General features: G+C 44.3%; 1 protein-coding gene across 3 annotated transcripts in view; it reads left to right on the forward strand.

Moving 5' to 3' along the window:
- adck1 (aarF domain containing kinase 1) overlaps positions 1 to 16680 on the forward strand; it is a 101942-nt gene extending 85262 nt beyond the window's left edge. For 2 of the 3 annotated variants that reach the window (XM_028999085.1, XM_028999100.1), the window contains 2 exons: positions 13403 to 13596; positions 16180 to 16680. In XM_028999085.1, the coding sequence (XP_028854918.1) occupies positions 13403 to 13596; positions 16180 to 16348 (363 nt within the window). In that variant the 3' untranslated portion in view covers positions 16349 to 16680. Of the gene's footprint in view, positions 1 to 4061; positions 4115 to 13402; positions 13597 to 16179 lie in introns of those variants that run through there. The other variant, XM_028999093.1, reaches the window with a different exon arrangement.
- The last annotated feature ends 2310 nt before the right edge of the window (positions 16681 to 18990 follow it).

Here is an 18990-nt window from a genome sequence, read left to right on the forward strand (position 1 = left end):
GGTTTATGTCAGAGTGTGAAAGGTGACAGTCAACCTCATGAGCTCTTTCTTTTTAAAAAGGCTGTTGGAAACATATTACAACAGTTCGGTTCAGAAGGCGAAAATAGGTCGAATGGTGAACCCAGTGTATGACCTCTCCAGTCTCCCCAGTCCAATAAAGAGAGAAGACAACCGAGCCAAGTGAACATAGACTGGTAATGCAGCTGAACACACTAAAACAGGTTCTGGGAGAATTGCTGTGTGACGTTGCTTTACATTTGCAAAACCTGAATGCATTGGTGCTCTTGAGCATTTACTGGAATGTGTGGGAGAGACGAGTTCGTCAAGAACTGTGCAGATTCCTCGTCTTTCACGGAAAATATTTCTCATGAAATTATGCCACAGCTCAGATCAGCGCAAGCTTTGTCGGGCTCCCAGCCTCTGTAATGGGCTTTGATTGACAGAGCAGTCAGCGGCGGTGCTGGCGGTTATTACTAATGCTTTTACCATCACCTCTTCAATTACACTGGCTGTTGGCACTTGCAGGGCAGGAGAGCGTTGATTTGATGTTTCTACTGTACTCGGGGACAGCTTTTAGCCGGTCGTACTGAACCCTGAACTGGCGAGAACCAAGCATCCTGATTCATCTTCATATAGCAGCAGTTTGAACAAATTCTGCTTAACTGCTGAGTTCGCTATATTCTCAAATTCAATTTTTTTTTTCTGCATGGCAGATAAGTTTGTGTGTTGGCCTAGTGGGTAAGAAACTCGCCTATGAACCAGAAGACCACTTACTACCATTGTGTCCCTGAGCAAGACACTTAACCCTGTAACTACTGATTGTAAGTTGCTCTGGAGAAAGACACCCGATAAAAAATGCTGTAAAATGTAAATGAAAGCAGCATGTTTTTTAAGATGTTAATGAGGGTGAGCATGAAACACTGTTTTGCATGTACACCATTGTTGATCCAGATACTTACAAGATTGAAAACTTCACAGCCCTTCTGCTGATTGACTGCACCGCCTCTGTCATCAGTTCAGAATCGTGACAAACGTCTGTCTAGAGTGATGTAAATGTCACATGAACAATGTGAAAAATCAGAACTGCAGTAGACCACATCTTGAAGTGATGCAAGATCCGATTCATTGCACTCTGTACTGTTCATACTAACACAAAGAAAAATAAACGTGTCATATTAATGCAAAAAATTGGACTTGAGTGACTGTGAATGTAGCCTTACATGAGTCAGGTGTCTGGACCAATGTTAGCGTCTGGTATATGAGTATTTTTGTATGGTTAGACTACATCAGTTACTGACCAATGATGTTCGGTTGATGGCTGGATATTTTTATGGTGGTTTCCTACAACACCAACATTGCATCACTTCTGTGCTCCTAATTCAGAAAGTACATGTATGCCATCTGAAGGCATGATGGGTCAATTTAAGTGGCCAAACACGATTCAGGGGACAGAAGAAAATCTCTCTGCATGGACACAGCTTTCAGGAAGGTGCACTGTCTCTGCTCCTAGAACCCTAATGCCCGGTTTCTTCCCAGTCACTGAAAAAAAAAAACATTAGGATTCAGAACATGGAACTGTACGTTATCACTATTAATGTATTCAGTTTTTTCCAGCAGTGTCCATGAACAGCAGCAGGACACTCAAGCACACCTGCTCTGTCATTTCCAGAGCCACAGGGAAGGTAGTCACTCATAACCGTAGGAGCCGCGGTACATTCTGTCCCGCGAGGGTTCGTAACTCTTCAGCCACATGTCAGGGTTTAGGCTTAAATGTGAACGAAAGCTTTCACGGCAGCGGCTACATCTTTATGACAACACCATTGTCTTCTTGCTTAAATGATTTAGCAGGAAGGAGGACGTAGAGAACACTCCGGATTTAGCAGTTGGGAGTCCAAATCAATATGTTTACAAAATTGAACAGCCTAGATAGGAAATAACAAGAATACCTACCACCGATTCTCAGGAATTCGCAGGAGCTTCCCTTTGGCCCAGAAATGAGTCACGGCCAGTGAAGAATCCACCCCTTGGATTTTTCACAGATCAACGTATCCCAAGACTCATTACTCAGTATAAGTTGGGGATGCAAACAGCTAATTATTTGACTTGATTGTCTCATTTATCAATAGGCGGAGGCTGCAACCTTTGAAGGGCAAGGCCCATGCCTACACAATACATCTGCCTCAGAAAACAATGTCCAACGAGTGCGGACAACAGAGGGACAAATGGAGACGCTCAGTCAAGAAAGGTTGAGACAAAATCCCAGCTCAGATGTCCAGGGATCTGGAGAGTTGATCGTAGGATGAGGGCATGTTGAGAGCACTTCCATCAGTATAGTTGTAGATACCGGCCACCTCAAGATCAGGATCCAAAGTCAACACCAAGATCAAAAGCTGTTTAAAAATTCCAAATCTTCATTTTAACATATAACAACAACAAAATCAACATTTAAATTATGTTTGATTTACATATATGTTATGGACAGGCTCATGAATACGTGGATTGAGGCCACAAACCACTGATGAATACCCCTCAGTCCTCTTTAATTTTCATCCAGCTGCTTATTTATTTGTCTTGTTAATCCTACTTTCCCTCAAAGACTTTTTTTTTTGCCCCAGAGCCTTTTTATTGTTACATGGATGGTCACATGTTACATTCTAATTATATGCATGGCTTGATAAAGGTTAATAAGCTTTTACGAGAATTGTGTCTAATTGGAACTATTGCAAGGAATTGCAAAATGGCTGCAGCAGAGCGACCAAAGTCGCTTTTCTTGCTAACACAGCACTCAGTTCCATTTTGTTTGTTTCGTTCAGAGACGAGGATACAAATCAAGACCATTAGAACTGAAAGAAATGAATGCAATTTACATTTAGTGCATCAAAGTAACACTGAATAGCAAGCTGCAATCAACTGTGCTAAAATATTGTTTTTTTTAAATAAGGCAAAAAAAGGAAGCATTTAACAAAAACATCCAGATGGAAGATGCACTTATAAAATCAGACAGACAGGCATTTGCCTAAATAGTCATTGCTTTTCTTCAGCATTGTCATGTATACGTAATAGGGTTCAAGATTCTGTTTTGTGCAGTTTCATGCTTCCTCAGCACATATTTATAAAGAACAATGATATTTTTGTGATAATTGTGGATCTTATTTTGCCTTTACTTGCTGTTGTTGCGACATTTTATATAAGGTCTGCCTGGTCTTGGAAATCCTGTAAGAATCGTGAATTGTTGATGTGAAAAGTCATGAGGCATTGAACCCTGTCTCTTGTCAGAGTGTAAAGGTGTATGAAATGCAGGATGACTCTTTTAACAGCACCCGCATCTGTGGATGAAACAAAATGCAGTGTTCACGTCTTCATTTGTGCATAATCAGTACAAATCATTGCCAGTCTCAGTCAAAAGCTGAGAAGCTACACAAGGAGCAAGCCATGTTCTGTGGAGGACACTACATTGAAGAGCCATTTTTTCTACAGTTGCCAAGAATGGCCCAACAAATCGAATACATTAACCATTGATTCTTACTGTAAAAGCAGGGGTACTGCGAGTGGCACAGCAGAAGTTTAATACTGCAACTTCAAAGAGCTTGAATGCATGTTTTTATTCATTTAAACTCCCCCTTGGGCTGATCTGAAGACCATGTTAACCTCTACACTTGTAACACTGCAGTGGTCATGCCTAAGGCCACAGGTCACATTAGACAAGGAATTCAGGCCGTTGTGTGTTGGCTATTTAAGGCAAAATTCTGCTCCCCATGGTCTTTGTTTAGATTGATCAAGTTGTGCATCAAAATTATACTAGATCTTGCCATCTTCCTGACTATTCATTGCTTTTGTGATTTTTCTGGACTGTAGCCACTCCTCTAAAGAGAACTTTGATAAGCTAAAATTCATAATCACTCCCTCCAGAATAGATATTAAGGATGTGACATTGGGCCAGTGCGTCACCGCCTATGAAAGCGCAATGCATTTGATATTGCATAACCTTCAACGCACTCTGACACTTATGCAATGAGTCCATAGCCCCAGCTTACATTCCTTTTTTTTATTTTTTTTATCAGCACCGCAATGTGTTCCCGACCCCATCAGATATTCCCACTGCGCAGGAAAGCTGGTTAGTCATGTCCTCGGGGTGTGGTGGTGGAGATTCTTTCCACAAGCTCAGGGCTTTACAGCTTCAGCTCTTCTCTCTTTTTCCACATTCTCTTTTTCCCTCTGTTTCTGTCCCTCTAGCGTTTTCACTATTTCTCTTAATTCAGTTCTGTGGACAAAAATGTATGCTTTGTTTACAATCAAGCAATAATGAACTATTAAAAGCATGATCTGTGTGTTCAATTGTATTCTATACAATTACTAAAGTGACACAACGAAATGTGTCTTCTGCATGTAACCCATCACCCTTAGTGATTAGTGGGCAAAAATAAAAAGGAAAATCTCTCTCTGTCTCTCTTACACTTAACAGCTCCTTCATTTTGATAGGGAAACAAACACTTTTTCACTCCAGAGGTTCCAGAGGTTTCAGAGGTTCCAGAGTGACATTTCAATCACTATCACGTCCACATTGTTGGTGCCTCGCCCTTTATCTGAAATTGAGTTTATTCTGAAATGAAAAAGTGACTACAGAGCTTTGAACCGAAGAATGCTAAGTGAAAACGAAACCCCCCATTCCCCCCGCGGGCTCGTTGGGTAATGAAAGCGAAGGCGCTCGTCGTTAACCAATCAACCTCTTTCAGTTCACAGCCCTGCTTGTTCACAGAGAAGCAAACACCCACCCTTCCCCTTTTCTTTGCTTTCATAATCTGTAATTCTGTCGTTTTTTTGTTTTTTTTTGTGGATTTATTTTAGGTGAATAATCACACCCAGTGGCTGCTAAGACCTTACTGCAGACTTGCTGTTTCTCTCATAGGATTTGTAGTTTATTTTCATTTCCATCACTTTCTTCTGCATGAATAATGGCCAACTGACATTAGCCCAGCTTGTGTCAAAGCTTTATTGTTTTCTGTTGAATTAACTAACAGACGAGAAACACTGAAAATATCGTTTTCATATATACTGGCGACATGCACAAGTATAGGCATGACTGCTGTTATGATTGCTCAGACCTGTAGTATACTATATGAGCAAATTCTTTACAGCCCGTTTGATTCATGCAGCTTAATGCAGTTCATAACAATCAAAACTATATTTACAGCAATGTCTCATTTTATAAAGGCATCTAATTTACTCCATTAATATTATTAAAATACTTAAAATCCCTTTTTCAAATGGGACATTCCATGATGTCCCATGGGCAGTGGTGGCCTAGCGGTTAAGGAAGCAGCCCCGTAATCAGAAGGTTGCCGGTTCGAATCCCGATCCGCCAAGGTGCCACTGAGGTGCCACTGAGCAAAGCACCGTCCCCACACACTGCTCCCCGGGCGCCGGTCATGGCTGCCCACTGCTCACTCAGGGTGATGGGTTAAATGCAGAGGACAAATTTCACTGTGTGCACTGTGTGCTGTGCGGCTGTGTATCACATGTGACAATCACTTCACTTCAACTTCAAATTTAATGATTTAAATGGACAGTTTTAGAAAAGGTGGTGGTTACTCCACACAGCTGTGCTGTGGTCTTTCAATGACAAATAATCACTTTCATTTCAAATCATGTTTCACCACAGATAAACTCCCCCAAAATAAATACCACATCAGAAGCTACTTTACCAAAAACTACTTTCAATATGACTGATCATAAAACCATTTTCATTCCATATATCACTAATGCACGTAGCATGACACCATTCAGCCGATGTCTGAACTGTTTTGCTTGTCTAGGACATTTAAGTACAAATATACACAGTACATAACACATTGTTTTGTTAAAGGTACAAACGGCTTGCCATACTTATCTATGCTTATGTACAAGGTTGTCTCTGATCGATCCTTTTATTTCAGACAGCAGAGGAAAACACTTAACCCTCAGTGTCTCTAGAGGGACTATCCCCGTAACTACTGATTGGAAATCGGTCCAGATAAGGGCATTTGATAAATGCCGTAAATTTAAATGAGTTGCTTTTTCCAGAATGTACTCAGAAAGACACAGTCTGGTTAATAAACTTGCCTGTCACCCTCTGAACCTGGCCACTGAAACCTTGTGTCTGAAGACTTCCACTTTTACCATGTCTGAAATGTTAGACCAGTCGTCCGCCCTCCATTTATTTGCAGAGCTCCTTGTCAAGGCCTGCCTTTTACTAAGCCAGGCGGTGCATTAGACCTCAGTTCCCATAGCCAGCTAGCAAAAAGGAAATAATGTGAAATCATAAGTAATAAAATAAAACATAAAAGAATAGAAAAACAGAAATAAAGTAAAGAGGACACTTTCACCCATTTAAGGTGTAATTTATAGTGAAGCACTACCTGCCCTGGGCCTGTGTGTTTAGGCTGCCGGAGAAAGTGAAGGCCAGGGCCATTCTCACATTTTACCGAGCATGGTTACTTCCAATGGACGTGGCTCGATCTGCAGGCCTTTAAATTAATTCCTCCTGAACAGAAGTGGACTATTTTTTAAGAATGTTTTGGTGACAGTTGTGTTGATTTTAAAGTTTTCTTTGTGTGAAAAGCACTTTTAATAAATGCAGTGATAACAACTTGCATATTCTCCTGGGGGACTCTGGGAGATAACGTAGCACCATTTAACCTGGCCAGAGAAAATGGAAGTGCTTTTTATTAAGTCCTCTTGCCAAAAGCGCTGCTCATTTTTCGCCATCGAACCGGAGCAGGCAGCCATGGCAGCCGGGCGCTCGCGCAGCCCCGCATGTGAATAATGAAGTGGGAGTCGGGGGGAGAAGAATGGACTCCCTCCCTCGGTAATTGCATTAGTGTTTGTCCCTGGGGAGAACCCATTCCCAGCCGTTCCTGACTTGTTTTTCTAATGGTGCTGCATGAACAGCATGTGCCATATACTGTTCTGGGATCAGCCAGGTTGCCACGTGTTATGTTGACATTGGTGTTTTTAACCCTTGTGTGGTGTTCAGGTCTGTTGGACCCATTTCAGTGTTCAGTATCATAAAATGCTGCAAATTCTAATAATTTAAACTTGAGAGTCATTAACATGGCTTCTTGGCTCATTTTTTGTGACTTCATTTGCAGACATGCTTACAGGTCCTAGAGATGCAGGAGAATTGGAGCAGGAGGGTTGAGGGCGTGAGAGGGAGAGTTGGAGTGCAGGAATGCAGCAGTGGGTCCATGGGGCCACGTGACGGTGGTGAGAGCACACAGTGCTTTATGGGGCAGTGGTGGCCTAGCGGTTAAGGAAGCGGCCCCGTAATCAGAAGTTTGCCGGTTCGAATCCCGACCGCCGAGGTGCCACTGAGCAAAGCACCGTCCCCACACACTGCTCCTCGGGCGCCTGTCATGGCTGAACACTGCTCACTCAGGGTGATGGGTTAAATGCAGAGGACAAATTTCACTGTGTGCACCGTGTGCTGTGCTGCTGTGTATCACAATGACAGTCACATTCACTTTCAGTGTGCTATCGGTGGTAATAAGATCAGTCTTTACTTCAGGCGAGGGTCTGCAGGGTGAGGTCCAGAACACAAAGGGATTGGGCAAAGACGGCTTTGGGGGCGGGCAGGTGGGCAGCAACAAAGGACAAACCACAATGAGGAGCGGGGCGAGGACCCAAGATGGCCAACACTTATTTATAGAGGACACGACTCCTTCCACATCTGTCTTCGCGGGCACCCGAAGGCAGGGGGGTGGAACAGGAACGGTGACAATTTCATCAGGTCACAGATCAAATTCAGTGATTGAGGAGTTTCTATTTCTAATTAATAATAATTAACCTAAAGTTGCATTGCAGTGTGTTCAGCCTAACAGCCTAACGTCAATAAACTGGGAAGGACAATAATAAGAATGATAACTTAATAGAAAGACACTGTGACTGAGATGTAGTAATATTGACTAACTGTGGATATTTTTTATTCCTAACAATAGCTAGATGAAAATGAAAAGATCTTGAATTATAACGAATAAATTATCATTTTGATTTCTGTTTTAATACTTCAGCAGTGTGTGAACAGGAGTCTCTGGAAGGGATGCGTGTTTTATTCAGCGTGGAGCGAGGGCAAAGGTCTGGCGTTCACATTGTTTACTACCTGGACAGAGGCGAAGGTATGGGATGTCGGTTCTGCTTTATCAGGTTCAGCCTGGTGTTTAAATTATGACAGCGTTCCATTCAGGTGCTATCTCCGTTCATCTCAGACCTACAACCACGAACCTTGTCCCCAGTGGGCGGACAGCTGGTTTACTGCCTGACAGCGGGGTTTAAATTCCTGCTTCCTCTGGGATGATAACCGCGCCTTTTCTGCACGTGTGGGGTGGGGTATATATTAAGCAGCTATTCCTCTAACCCTGTCATGGGCCTGGCTCACGTTTCAGCCGCAGCACACACGGCCCTGCAGCTCTACGGCACTGTAACAGAGACCCTGTTTCTAACGAGTTCACCGCGTTACTGGCAGAATTGTTTGTTAAATTGATCTGAAATTCAAGAAGCTTCTTTTTAGCTTCTTATTGTTTAGCAGTCAACGGTTCAGCTATTGGTAACATCACCCTTGGTGAGCAGTGGGCAGCCATGACAGGCGCCCGGGGAGCAGTGTGTGGGGACGGTGCTTTGCTCAGTGGCAACCTTCTGATCACGGGGCCGCTTCCTTTACCACTAGGCCACCACTGGCCCATAATGCATATAATAAAACAACTACTTAGTAATTTGACATTTTTATCTGTAATTTATTCCTTTTAACCGTAGTACCACATGCCATTTGTCTTGTTCTTCAGCCGGAGTGGTCTCTTGTTTATTTAGCCATTGTCCAGATCCGGAACAGGTTCCAGTGTTTGTACATAAAGATCCTTGCTAATGTAACCGAGCTTGAGTGGCTTGGGGACATCGATCCAGTGTCCCATCGGATCTGTCTGCGTATAGTATGTTTGAGTTGGCGAGTAGTTCTTAATTGTCCTGAAGGGACACAGCATTGTGCCTCGTGCTCTGCTCGCTCTGCTCCATGCTGAGCTGTGACCACAGGCCAGCGGACCTGGCTCTCTGCAGCTGTCTGTGATATGAAGATGTAGCTGTTAAGAGAACCCCAAGGACTAGTCTTAGTTTGAAAGTGAAGTGATTGTCGTTGTGACACACTGCAGCACAGCACACGGTGACACGGTGACCTCTGCTTTTAACCATCACCCTTGGTGAGCAGTGGGCAGCCATGACAGGTGCTCAAATTCAAAATTCTAATTTAATTTGTCACATACACAGTCATACACGGTATGATATGCAGTGAAATGCTTTAGTGGCATTTAGTTTGCTCAGTGGCACCTTGGCAGATCGGGACTCGAAACGGTAACCTTGCCATTCCGAGTCCGTTTCCTTACGCGCTAGGCCAACCACTGCCCCATTTGACCCTGCCTGCCTTTTTCATGCAGACTGTGAGGCTAGCGAGGGGCAAACTTCGTCAAAAGGACATACTATTTTGGCTGGTGATGATGCACTAAATTACACTGAAGTGCCCTTTTACAAATGAGCCTCACGGAATGGGAAAGGGGGTGAATGGCAGAACGTAATTGTTTTGGCAAACAGGCTGCACATCATTTAAACGGGAACAATGTTTTTATAATTTTTTGTTTGTTTTTGCCACTATGTTTCTTGAATATTAAAATGTGTATGACAAAATAAACCGTACAAAGCTGTATTTTAGCACCTCTAACCACTTTTCCCAAAGCGAAAATTGGGGAAGTTGATTCTAATCCAAAGACTGAGCAGCACTTTCTTGTGCTCACATGCCAATGCTCATTTGCATGGTTACTATTAAATACAGTTGTTGTTTTTTGTTATCATTATTACAACAATAACATTAAAACATGGTCAGAATGCAAAATTTATTGAACCATTAGTGAACTGTGAAAATAGGTGCGCTTGTCAGTGAAATTATGTAGAGAATGACAGTGGTCTAAGGTCAGTATGCTTAGACCAGACCTCTGGATTACAGGGCATTTGAGGTCATGTGGCATGTGTAGGTGATGCAGGTGAAAATGCCCTAAAACAGGCCGCCAATAATGTAGCAGATCAGAGGGAATTAAGTGGCAAATTGAGATTGGTCGTAAATATGCGCAATCTCCCAACCCTTAGCGAGTAGCAATCATTACTTATGACTTGCATCTCTAAGGCTTTTAATCTGGGCCTGCTTCAGGATGACTGAGCGGAACTGCATCATGCCGGGCAGATGTCCCGCTCGGCCAGACTGATACGGCTTTAGTCCAGTTCTGCGCGCATGAGGTCCAACACGAGCTCAGCGTTCTCTCTTCTTTTTGTCATTGTACAGCAGCAATGTGGGCCACATGCTACACTGGAAACGTGTCCGCTTTTAGGTCACGGAGGGTCTCATCTAATATATAGATGTTCTATAAATATATCTTTATCCCTCTGCCCGTTTCACTTGGTCATGCTGACGGCACCCTGCTAATCCCGCACAAGCAAACAGTCAACTTTGAATCCACTTAATATAACATTTTAGGGTTAGAGATTTAAGGATTAGGGGGATAAATGAAGTGGAAAATTCAGCTTTTCCGTGTTTTTGCCGAACTCAAGTCACAGTGGAGCAATCAGGAATTAAAAACGCTGGGCTGAAGGCACAATACATTATAAATAAACTCATCAATCATTCGATCTCTGGAGACTCCAAAGCTGCTCTGCGGAGATGGAAAACAGTTTTATTGGTGAGCACGGAAGTGTTTGCATGTTGTTTTTTGTCATCAATCTTGTTGAATTCCCAAATTTTCTGGAGTTCCCGTTGTTGCTGGTATCCTGAGGAGGAGTTTGGCTGGCAGCACTCTGGCCCTGTTCCCCGGCACACCTGCCCGGTGCAGGTTAGCAGCTTGCTGTCGGCCCTGGGCCACGGCAGACGTCTCCTGGCCCCGGCCACGGTGGCCACAGATTAAACCCTGGGGCGGGCGGGCACCAACGTTCATGTCGGCTTTATGGGATTTTCCTTTTGATCGTATTCATTGATTTAATATCACTTACTTTCTCACGTTCCGACATTGAATTATCCATTTATAACTAATGAGTCTTCTCCTGTCACCAGATTTCTGTATTAATAATATGGTCATAATGAGCAGTGTATTTAATCATAGACGATGCAGATTGATCTTTCTTTTTAAATAAACTCAACGCGTTCTTAATGGCCTTTAATTTCTGGATTTCATGTGACCTGCCGTTATGCACGGGCCCGCGTTTTCGCCGGATGGTGGATACATGGCTCGCTTGTGCATCTGAATGCACGCCGCTCCCCTGCATACGTAGGAACGTGCGCTTCAACATCCAGCAGTCGACAAGAGCGGCCTTCGCTGGCGTGGAGTGCCAGATCTTTAGATACTGTCAGCAAAACAAATGCCACATATGTGTGTATGTGTGTGTGTGTGTGTGTGTGTGTGTGTGTGCGTGTGTGTGTGTACGTATTTGGCCCCAAGGACAAACCCATTTCCTCTTAGGCAAAAGCTTCATCTGACGCCCTATCTGTCCTGCAAGAATTATGGGATGTGTTGTGAATGCTATTGTCATATTGGGTTGATGAGGGACTTTATTTATTAACATTTTTTTGTGATTGGAGAGAAGACGGATTGGTTAAGTCGTTTCTTCTGTGACAGGGTTTTGATGATGTATCTGTGTATACGAATGTGTATAGATGATTAATGAGATGTATGGGGTGGCCGCATGAAACGTAATGCCCTATCCTGGGCCGCCTGGAAAATTCACCCGCGTGCGCTTCCTTCACTTCCCCCGTTACGCAGCATCTTATTTCATACAGCAGTGAGGCGCAGGGAAATGCCTGATTGCGGAGTGGGAGTGGCAGGCCGGTGGTCCTCGAATCACCCAAGAAAAGTATTTTTTAAACTTAATCATTACAAACGTAGAGTTTGTTCCATAACATTCATTTAAAAAAAAAAAGAAGACCATCTTATAATAGCCTATTCATTTATTTAGTTGGGTGCTCAGGTCAGACCTTTTCTTACCTTTACGAGGTAGGTTTGGCGTGCCACGCTGGGTTTGGGAAAAGTGAATAAATCCGGTTTGGGACCAAAATTCATTTTCACCATGCAATATATTGCCCGTTTAGAAGTAGATGAGATCGGTAGTGATGGAGCGGGAGTGTTTGTAATTGAGTTTTATTTGTTTCAGGTATGGAGAAGTTTAGTTTGCATTATGTTAATGAGTTATGTTTGTTGTACTGTCAATGTTAATATTGTTCTTAAGTAATTATTTATAGAATAATTTTACGTGTAGTGATTTGTTAATCCTTTTATATATTTTATTGAATGTTTCATTGATAATTGGTCTATTTGTATATTTTCCTGTATGGGGAATCAGTTGTGTGATTCCGGGCAGAACTTTTCTCACCTTTATGAGGGGAGCCCAGTGTGAGACCCTCTGCACCCACAACCCATGTTTTATTTGTTTCAGTAAAACGTCAGTTGCAACCGTTCTGTGTCCTGTCTGTACTATACGATCACAACGCAGAGTACTTGGAAGAGACAGGTCCAGGGACAACGGGTTACACTTGCATTTTGAGAATTGAGAACCGTAAGTGACATTTAAGGGCAAAATTGAAATATACAAAAAAATCTTATTTTGAAGTTACATTTTTTTTTTACTTTCCAGTTGGCAAAATGTTACTTATGGTTCTCACCTCTTGATTTGTTTTGATGGAAATGTACTGTACAGGCCAAAAGTCTGGACACACCTTCTCATTCAATGAGTTTTCTTTATTTTCGTGACCATTTACATTGGTAGATTCTCACTGAAGGCATCAAAACTATGAATGAACACATGTGGAGTTATGTACTTATCAAAAAAAGGTGAAATAACTGAAAACATGTTTTATATTCTAGTTTCTTTGCTCTGATTACTGCTTTGCACACTCTTGGCATTCTCTCAATGAGCTTCAAGAGGTCGTCACCTGAAATGGTTCTCAACCAGTCTTGAAGGAGTTCCCAGAGGTGTTTGGCCCCTTTGCCTTCACTCTGCGGTCCAGCTCACCCCAAACCATCTCGATTGGGTTCAGGTCTGGTTCATAGTTTTGATGCCTTCAGTGAGAATCTACCAATGTAAATGGTCATGATAATAAAGAAAACACATTAATAATGTTTTACATTAATATAAACTCAAAATAAAATACTTACTAGGTCATTATTAGAACTGTTTCTAGCTTTAAGAATCAAATGTGTAAAATCAAAGAGGATGGATAACATGTGTCCCAAAGCCTGTGAGTCTTCCGTTTGTACTTCAAAAAACTTTTTTTTTGTCTACTGTTGTAACTCATGTTTCCAAAGTTAGAATTTCTAGATATTAACACTGGATTTGTCGTTGTTCCCAGGACGTGGAGATCCGCACAAACGCCGCCCTCTACCTCCCTCAGATCAGTGATCTGCTGAACCGAATTCCCCGACAGATGCTGCTCCTGCTGAAGACCAACGACCTTCTGCGCGGCATCGAGACCACGCTGCAGACACGCGCCAGCTCCAGCTCTTTCCTCAACATGTCTCGCTGCTGCACCCGTGCTGTTGCCAGGTCAGGCAATCTAATTCTTTTGCAACAGGCCTAGCCTAGTATGATGGACCTTGTTCCATTAGAGTATTGGTTCTTTAACAATCTGGTTTGTCTTCTGGGTGGTCTCATGGTCTAATGTAGACCATGACACTGGACTACACTCTGGACATCTCCAACCCTACAACTGTAGGACTTATTATTTTTCTTATCATCACAAACCCTGCACTGACACCATTTGCAGACTCACTCTACCCTGGAAGGGCGTCCCTCTCTGTATCCCTCCTTCCCAACGTTTCTTCCTTTCTTTTTTTTCTCTCCTAGAGTTTTCCTTGTGTGCAGAAGGGTCATTTACATTTACAGTATTTATCAGACGCACTTATCCTGAGCGACTTACAATCAGTATTTACAGAGACAGTCCCCCCCTGGAGCAACTTAGGGTTAAGTATCTTGCTCAGGGACACAATGGTAGTAAGTGGGATTTGAACCTGGGTCTTCTGGTGTGTTACCACTAGGGTTCTACCATCCTGGTCAAGTGTGGGGGGTGTCAACTGTAGGGCCTGTCAAAGGCCATTGAGACATACTGTATGTGATTTTGGGCTATATAAGAAATAAATGTTGTTGTTGTCATGGAGGTGGGCACAGCCGTATTTGCATTCATTTTTTTGTGGCGCAATGAGATATAGCACACAGGGGAGGGTTCGCTCATGTCACATCAAGTGTGTCCTCAGAATTTCTAGACATAAACAGACACAAACAAGAGGGGGCAGCCTGCTATATATTTCCACAACTGCTGCAAACCAAAAATGGAGGGTAGATTATCAGGGATTTTATTCAAGAATTCTGATTGGTCATCTGGTGCATTTGATAATTTGCTAACACTCCCAACCAGAATATCCCCCTCAAAGTCAAACCTGTGCTGAAATTAATGTTGAGAGGAAATACCAGGATTTAGTCTTATTTTTAAGACACACACACACACACACACACATACTAATGGACTCTAGTTAAAGTGCCTGAAGCGGCAGCCATATGTAAGGAGGAGCTGTCATCCATTTAATGCCTCATTTTCTCTCTCCGACTCCCATCTGACACCCATCCGTTCCTGTCTGCAGCCAGCATCGCTAAACTCTCCGACCTGGTTCAGCCGTCTGCAGCCAGCCACACTCAGCCCCGCCCACATCCAGTCCTGCATCTGACAGTCCTGAACTCGTACCGGTGTCGGCCTAGAACGGAACCCCGCCGGTTCTCTTCACACAGCCAGATTGGTGGAACTGTGATTATATCGATCCACTGGCTCAGTTCTAATGAACACGTCCACTGCTGTCTCAGGGGGTCGACTTGGGGCTAATATTGTGTTTGAATGTTGACATCAGACGGTGCTGCTGCAATATTTGAACTGTTGTTATTGTAATGTCCCTCATGCCAAAAGATTCAACCAGGGCGGCGGCCTCCTAAGGACAGAGGGACTGGGTGGGACACCCCAGTCTGTCTGCATGTGTGCTGCTGGGAGCGAGAAACGACGATCGGCTCCTGTGCTCCCCATACAGCAGACATGCGTATGTGGGCGTACTGTGAATAAAACACAGCGGCATTAATGGTGATTAATCGAGTAATTAATCGATGCGATTATTTACTGATGAAAATCAATATCCTGGTTTACTGCCAAAGCCCCTTTGTCAATGGCCCTAATAACTAAGCCAAAAGTACGAGAACACACACACACACACACAGCAGCTGCTGTTCCCAGCGCGCAGACTGGATTTCGCAGGAAGATCCTCCCCGCTGCTGTCTTCCTGTCACTTTCTTTTCGATGTGTGAAGAGCTTTAAATCTTATTCCATATGATGTGCGCCTGCCTCCATTTTTCAATATTTTTAAGTACACGTGGCGTATAATGTAGTGGGTGGTAGAGGCCTAGTGGTTAACACACTCGCCTATGAACCAGAAGACCCGGGTTCAAATCCCACTTACTACCACTTAACCCTAAATTGCTCCGGGGGGGGGGGGGGGGGGGGGGGGGGGGGGAACTGTCCCTGTAACTACTGATTGTATAGGGCGGTAGTAGCCTAGTGGTTAAGATGCTCGCCTGTGAACCAGAAGACCCAGGTTCAAATCCCACTTACTACCTTACTACCCACAACACACTTAGTTGCTCCAGGGGGGGACTGTCCCTGTAACTATTGATTGCAAGTCGCTCTGGATAAGGGTGTCTGGTAAATGCCGTAAATGCCGTAAATGTAAATATAATTTTGAAACGGTATGAAATTGATCGTGTTGTTAAACCTGGTTCTTCAGAAACACGTGATATTGGGTAAACCACATGGGTGTTTACCACGTTTACCGTGTTTACAGCGGTGGGAAAGTGAGAGCGGATTGGGTTCGCGGTTAATCGGTTCAGATAGCCCGCGCCGAGCAGCGCTCCGAGGCTCCCTGTTTCCGCCTGGCTCCGTCGGCTCGAGTCGAGTTAATACTGCATGAGCTCGCGTCCTCGCCGGCATCCCTGCACCACCGCAGCGAGCGCCCGGCGGCCAGCGGCCCATCAATGATTCAGACTACAGCCGCGCTTCTTTAATCTGCTGTAATCTCATCCCCTCTTGTCTCTCAGGCACCGGAGGAGCAGGACGCGATCGTGGAGCCGCCGTCTGCAGATCTCGCTGTCGGAGACCTGGACCCTGTGGGAGATCAGCCTGTACGAGGCGCTGCTGTGGGTGACGAGCTCCAGGATGGGACGCTGGCTCACGACCCTGCTGAACCACCTGCACTTCTCCAGCTGAGGCCGGTCGCAAGCCGAGGGCCGGGGTGTCCATGTCCCCAGCGCAATATGTAGTTCTTTAAAAGCCAAGTTAATGATGTGCTAGACTCTCCGCTCACGACTGCCCTGTCAGGCCTCCAGCCTCCTCCAGTCAGCTGTATGTTTCCCAGTGAGGGGCTGGAACAGGGCTGTACAGTTGCAGCTGATGAGGGGTCATTTCAACACCGTTCCTGTTTTTACTCGTGTTTGATTTTCAATTTTGCCCATTTATTGTTTTGTATGTTTCTGAGAATGTGCTGAAACTAATGCAAATTATTGTACAATCTCTAATAAACGTATTGTTTTAACGTTTAACATTGTAGTCTGTATTGTAGTATGTGAGCACAACGTTCATGACACTTATTCTCGTTCCCGATCTCAGAATTGCTCCTGAATTGCAATCAAAATTGATACCAATTAATTATTCGCACCAAAAACGCGGCCATCATGTTTCCCGGCTCTAATCCTGTCTGCCCAGAGAGAAAACCCTGGCTGGACGCTGAGCCATCATCTCCACACGGATTCTACTGTGGCGTACCCTGGAAAATGGGACGTTATTTCATGGCTGTAAACAACAGAAGGGTCACTTTTCTGAACAATTGGTGTATATCCGGCGCAGAAGTCGCCATCTTCAACACAAGAAGAGTAATTTGTTCCCGGGCCGTGTTAATAAACACTATGGGGCCTACATTCCTGCTTATCTTCATAAGGAAATCCTTATTTGCATATCTCTAATTAAAATCTGTGGCTTCGCCTCGGCACTGAGAAGATATGAATTCACGCAGATCTAATCCTGGTCAGTGTAGTGTCCCACACAAGATTTATAGGGAAAAAGAAAAAAAAAAAGTTTTCTTTCCGTTTACAGGAATATATACACTTCTAAGAAATACAGTCCTATACGTCCACCTTAAATGCGTAGCGCAAGAGATTACAGATGCTTTCGTGGACATTCTGTGGTCAGTTTTTGACCAGGACAGCTGTTGGCTGGGTATAAAGTATAGTCACCAGTGACACCCTTTACCCAAACCTAAAAAAGTGCCGTGCCTAATAAAGTGGCCGGCGTGCGTTTTTGCACGAAATCATGAAGTTTTGGCCTCGGACGGTGACCGTGGTTTTAATTACCGCTGACCTCTGTAGGCTAAGCGGCGCGCCGTTGTCTGGACAGAATGCAAAATCCATCCATCTTGATCAAAGAGGCCCGGCCCGCCGCTGCCAAACGTAATCATGTGAGTAATGGGCCGGTTTGCGGTGTGGGTGCGGCGAGGACGACGCGGCCCTGGGGACGGCGAGGACCACAGGTCCCGGGCACCGGAGGAGGAGGAATTAAGGCTAATGCCTAAAGCAAGTGGCAGATTTCTTCTGTCCAGAAGTGTTGCGTTGGGGAAAAAAGCTCAAAGACAACAAGTCCTCCTGAAATGCAAACCTGGGAATGTGGGAAGTAATGAAATGCCAGATTCGATTAGCCCCGGTACTGTATTTTAAACTAACCCCCACCCCACCCCACCGCAGCTGTAGTTTAGGAGGGCGATTTTTTTCTTTGCTTTCCCCGTATCCGAGCTGTATCAAGTTGGAATAACCTCTCCGACTTTGCTCTACAGCGAACGGGGAACGGTGGGGCAGTGGTGGCCTAGCAGTTAAGGAAACGGCCCCGTAATCAGAAGGTTGCCGGTTCGAAACCCGATTCGCTAAGGTGCCACTGAGGTGCCACCGAGCAAAGCATCGTCCCCACACACTGCTCCCCGGGCGCTGGTCATGGCTGCCCACTGCTCACTCAGGGTGATGGGTTAAATGTAGAGGACAAATTTCACTGTGTGCACCGTGTGCTGTGCTGCTGTGTATCACATGTGACAATCACTTCACTTTCTAAACTTTCTTTCTAACTTTCTAAATCGCTTTACTTTAAAAAAAAAAAAAAAATTTTTCTTAGCTGTTGCTTTGATTGAAGGGAACGGATGGAGGAAGAACGTCAACTCCGCGGGCCAGATGAGAGTGCATCCCACTTCCCCCTCGCCGGGTTTTCTTTTGGGAGGAGGATGAGACGGTTGGATGAGACGCTGCTTAGCACTGATTAGCGGTGTTGCTGCAACTCCATTACGTTTGGCAACCTGCATCGAACCAGAGCCATTCCGCCCTACAGACCGAATTTTGAAACCTTAGAGGCCTCTTCCCTCTCTCAATGTCCATGTAAGATGGGACGTCATTTTTGCGCTACCCCGCCCTGCCTTTGTCTGCCCCAGACGGGAGACACCGGGGGCAGGACAAGACAGTAACAGCTCATTCTGATTGGTCTGTGACAACTTCCTGTATAAAGGGGATGTTCAGTTGTGGTAGCTGGGCTCTCTTTTTCATCGTCTTTTCCATCGGGAACTGGGCCTTCCAGCTCCTGAGTCTTTTCTCTCTACCCATTTTTCTCCTGGATCAGGTGATGTCTCTGAAGCTTGGTTCAGGCTTTTCTGTCTTTTCTCTATCTTTTCCTCCTGTCTTTCATTTTGGTTTTCTCTGTAACATTGGTACCTTTTTTACACACAATATTACATGTAATTTACTGATGTTAATGAATTAGAACCTGTTCATTCTTTTAACCTCTATTGTGCCACGCCTCTTTCAGCCAGGTAACATCAAGTT

The sequence above is a fragment of the Denticeps clupeoides genome, chromosome 1 (assembly GCF_900700375.1).
Source record: "Denticeps clupeoides chromosome 1, fDenClu1.1, whole genome shotgun sequence".
NCBI classification, from domain to species: Eukaryota; Metazoa; Chordata; class Actinopteri; order Clupeiformes; family Denticipitidae; genus Denticeps; species Denticeps clupeoides.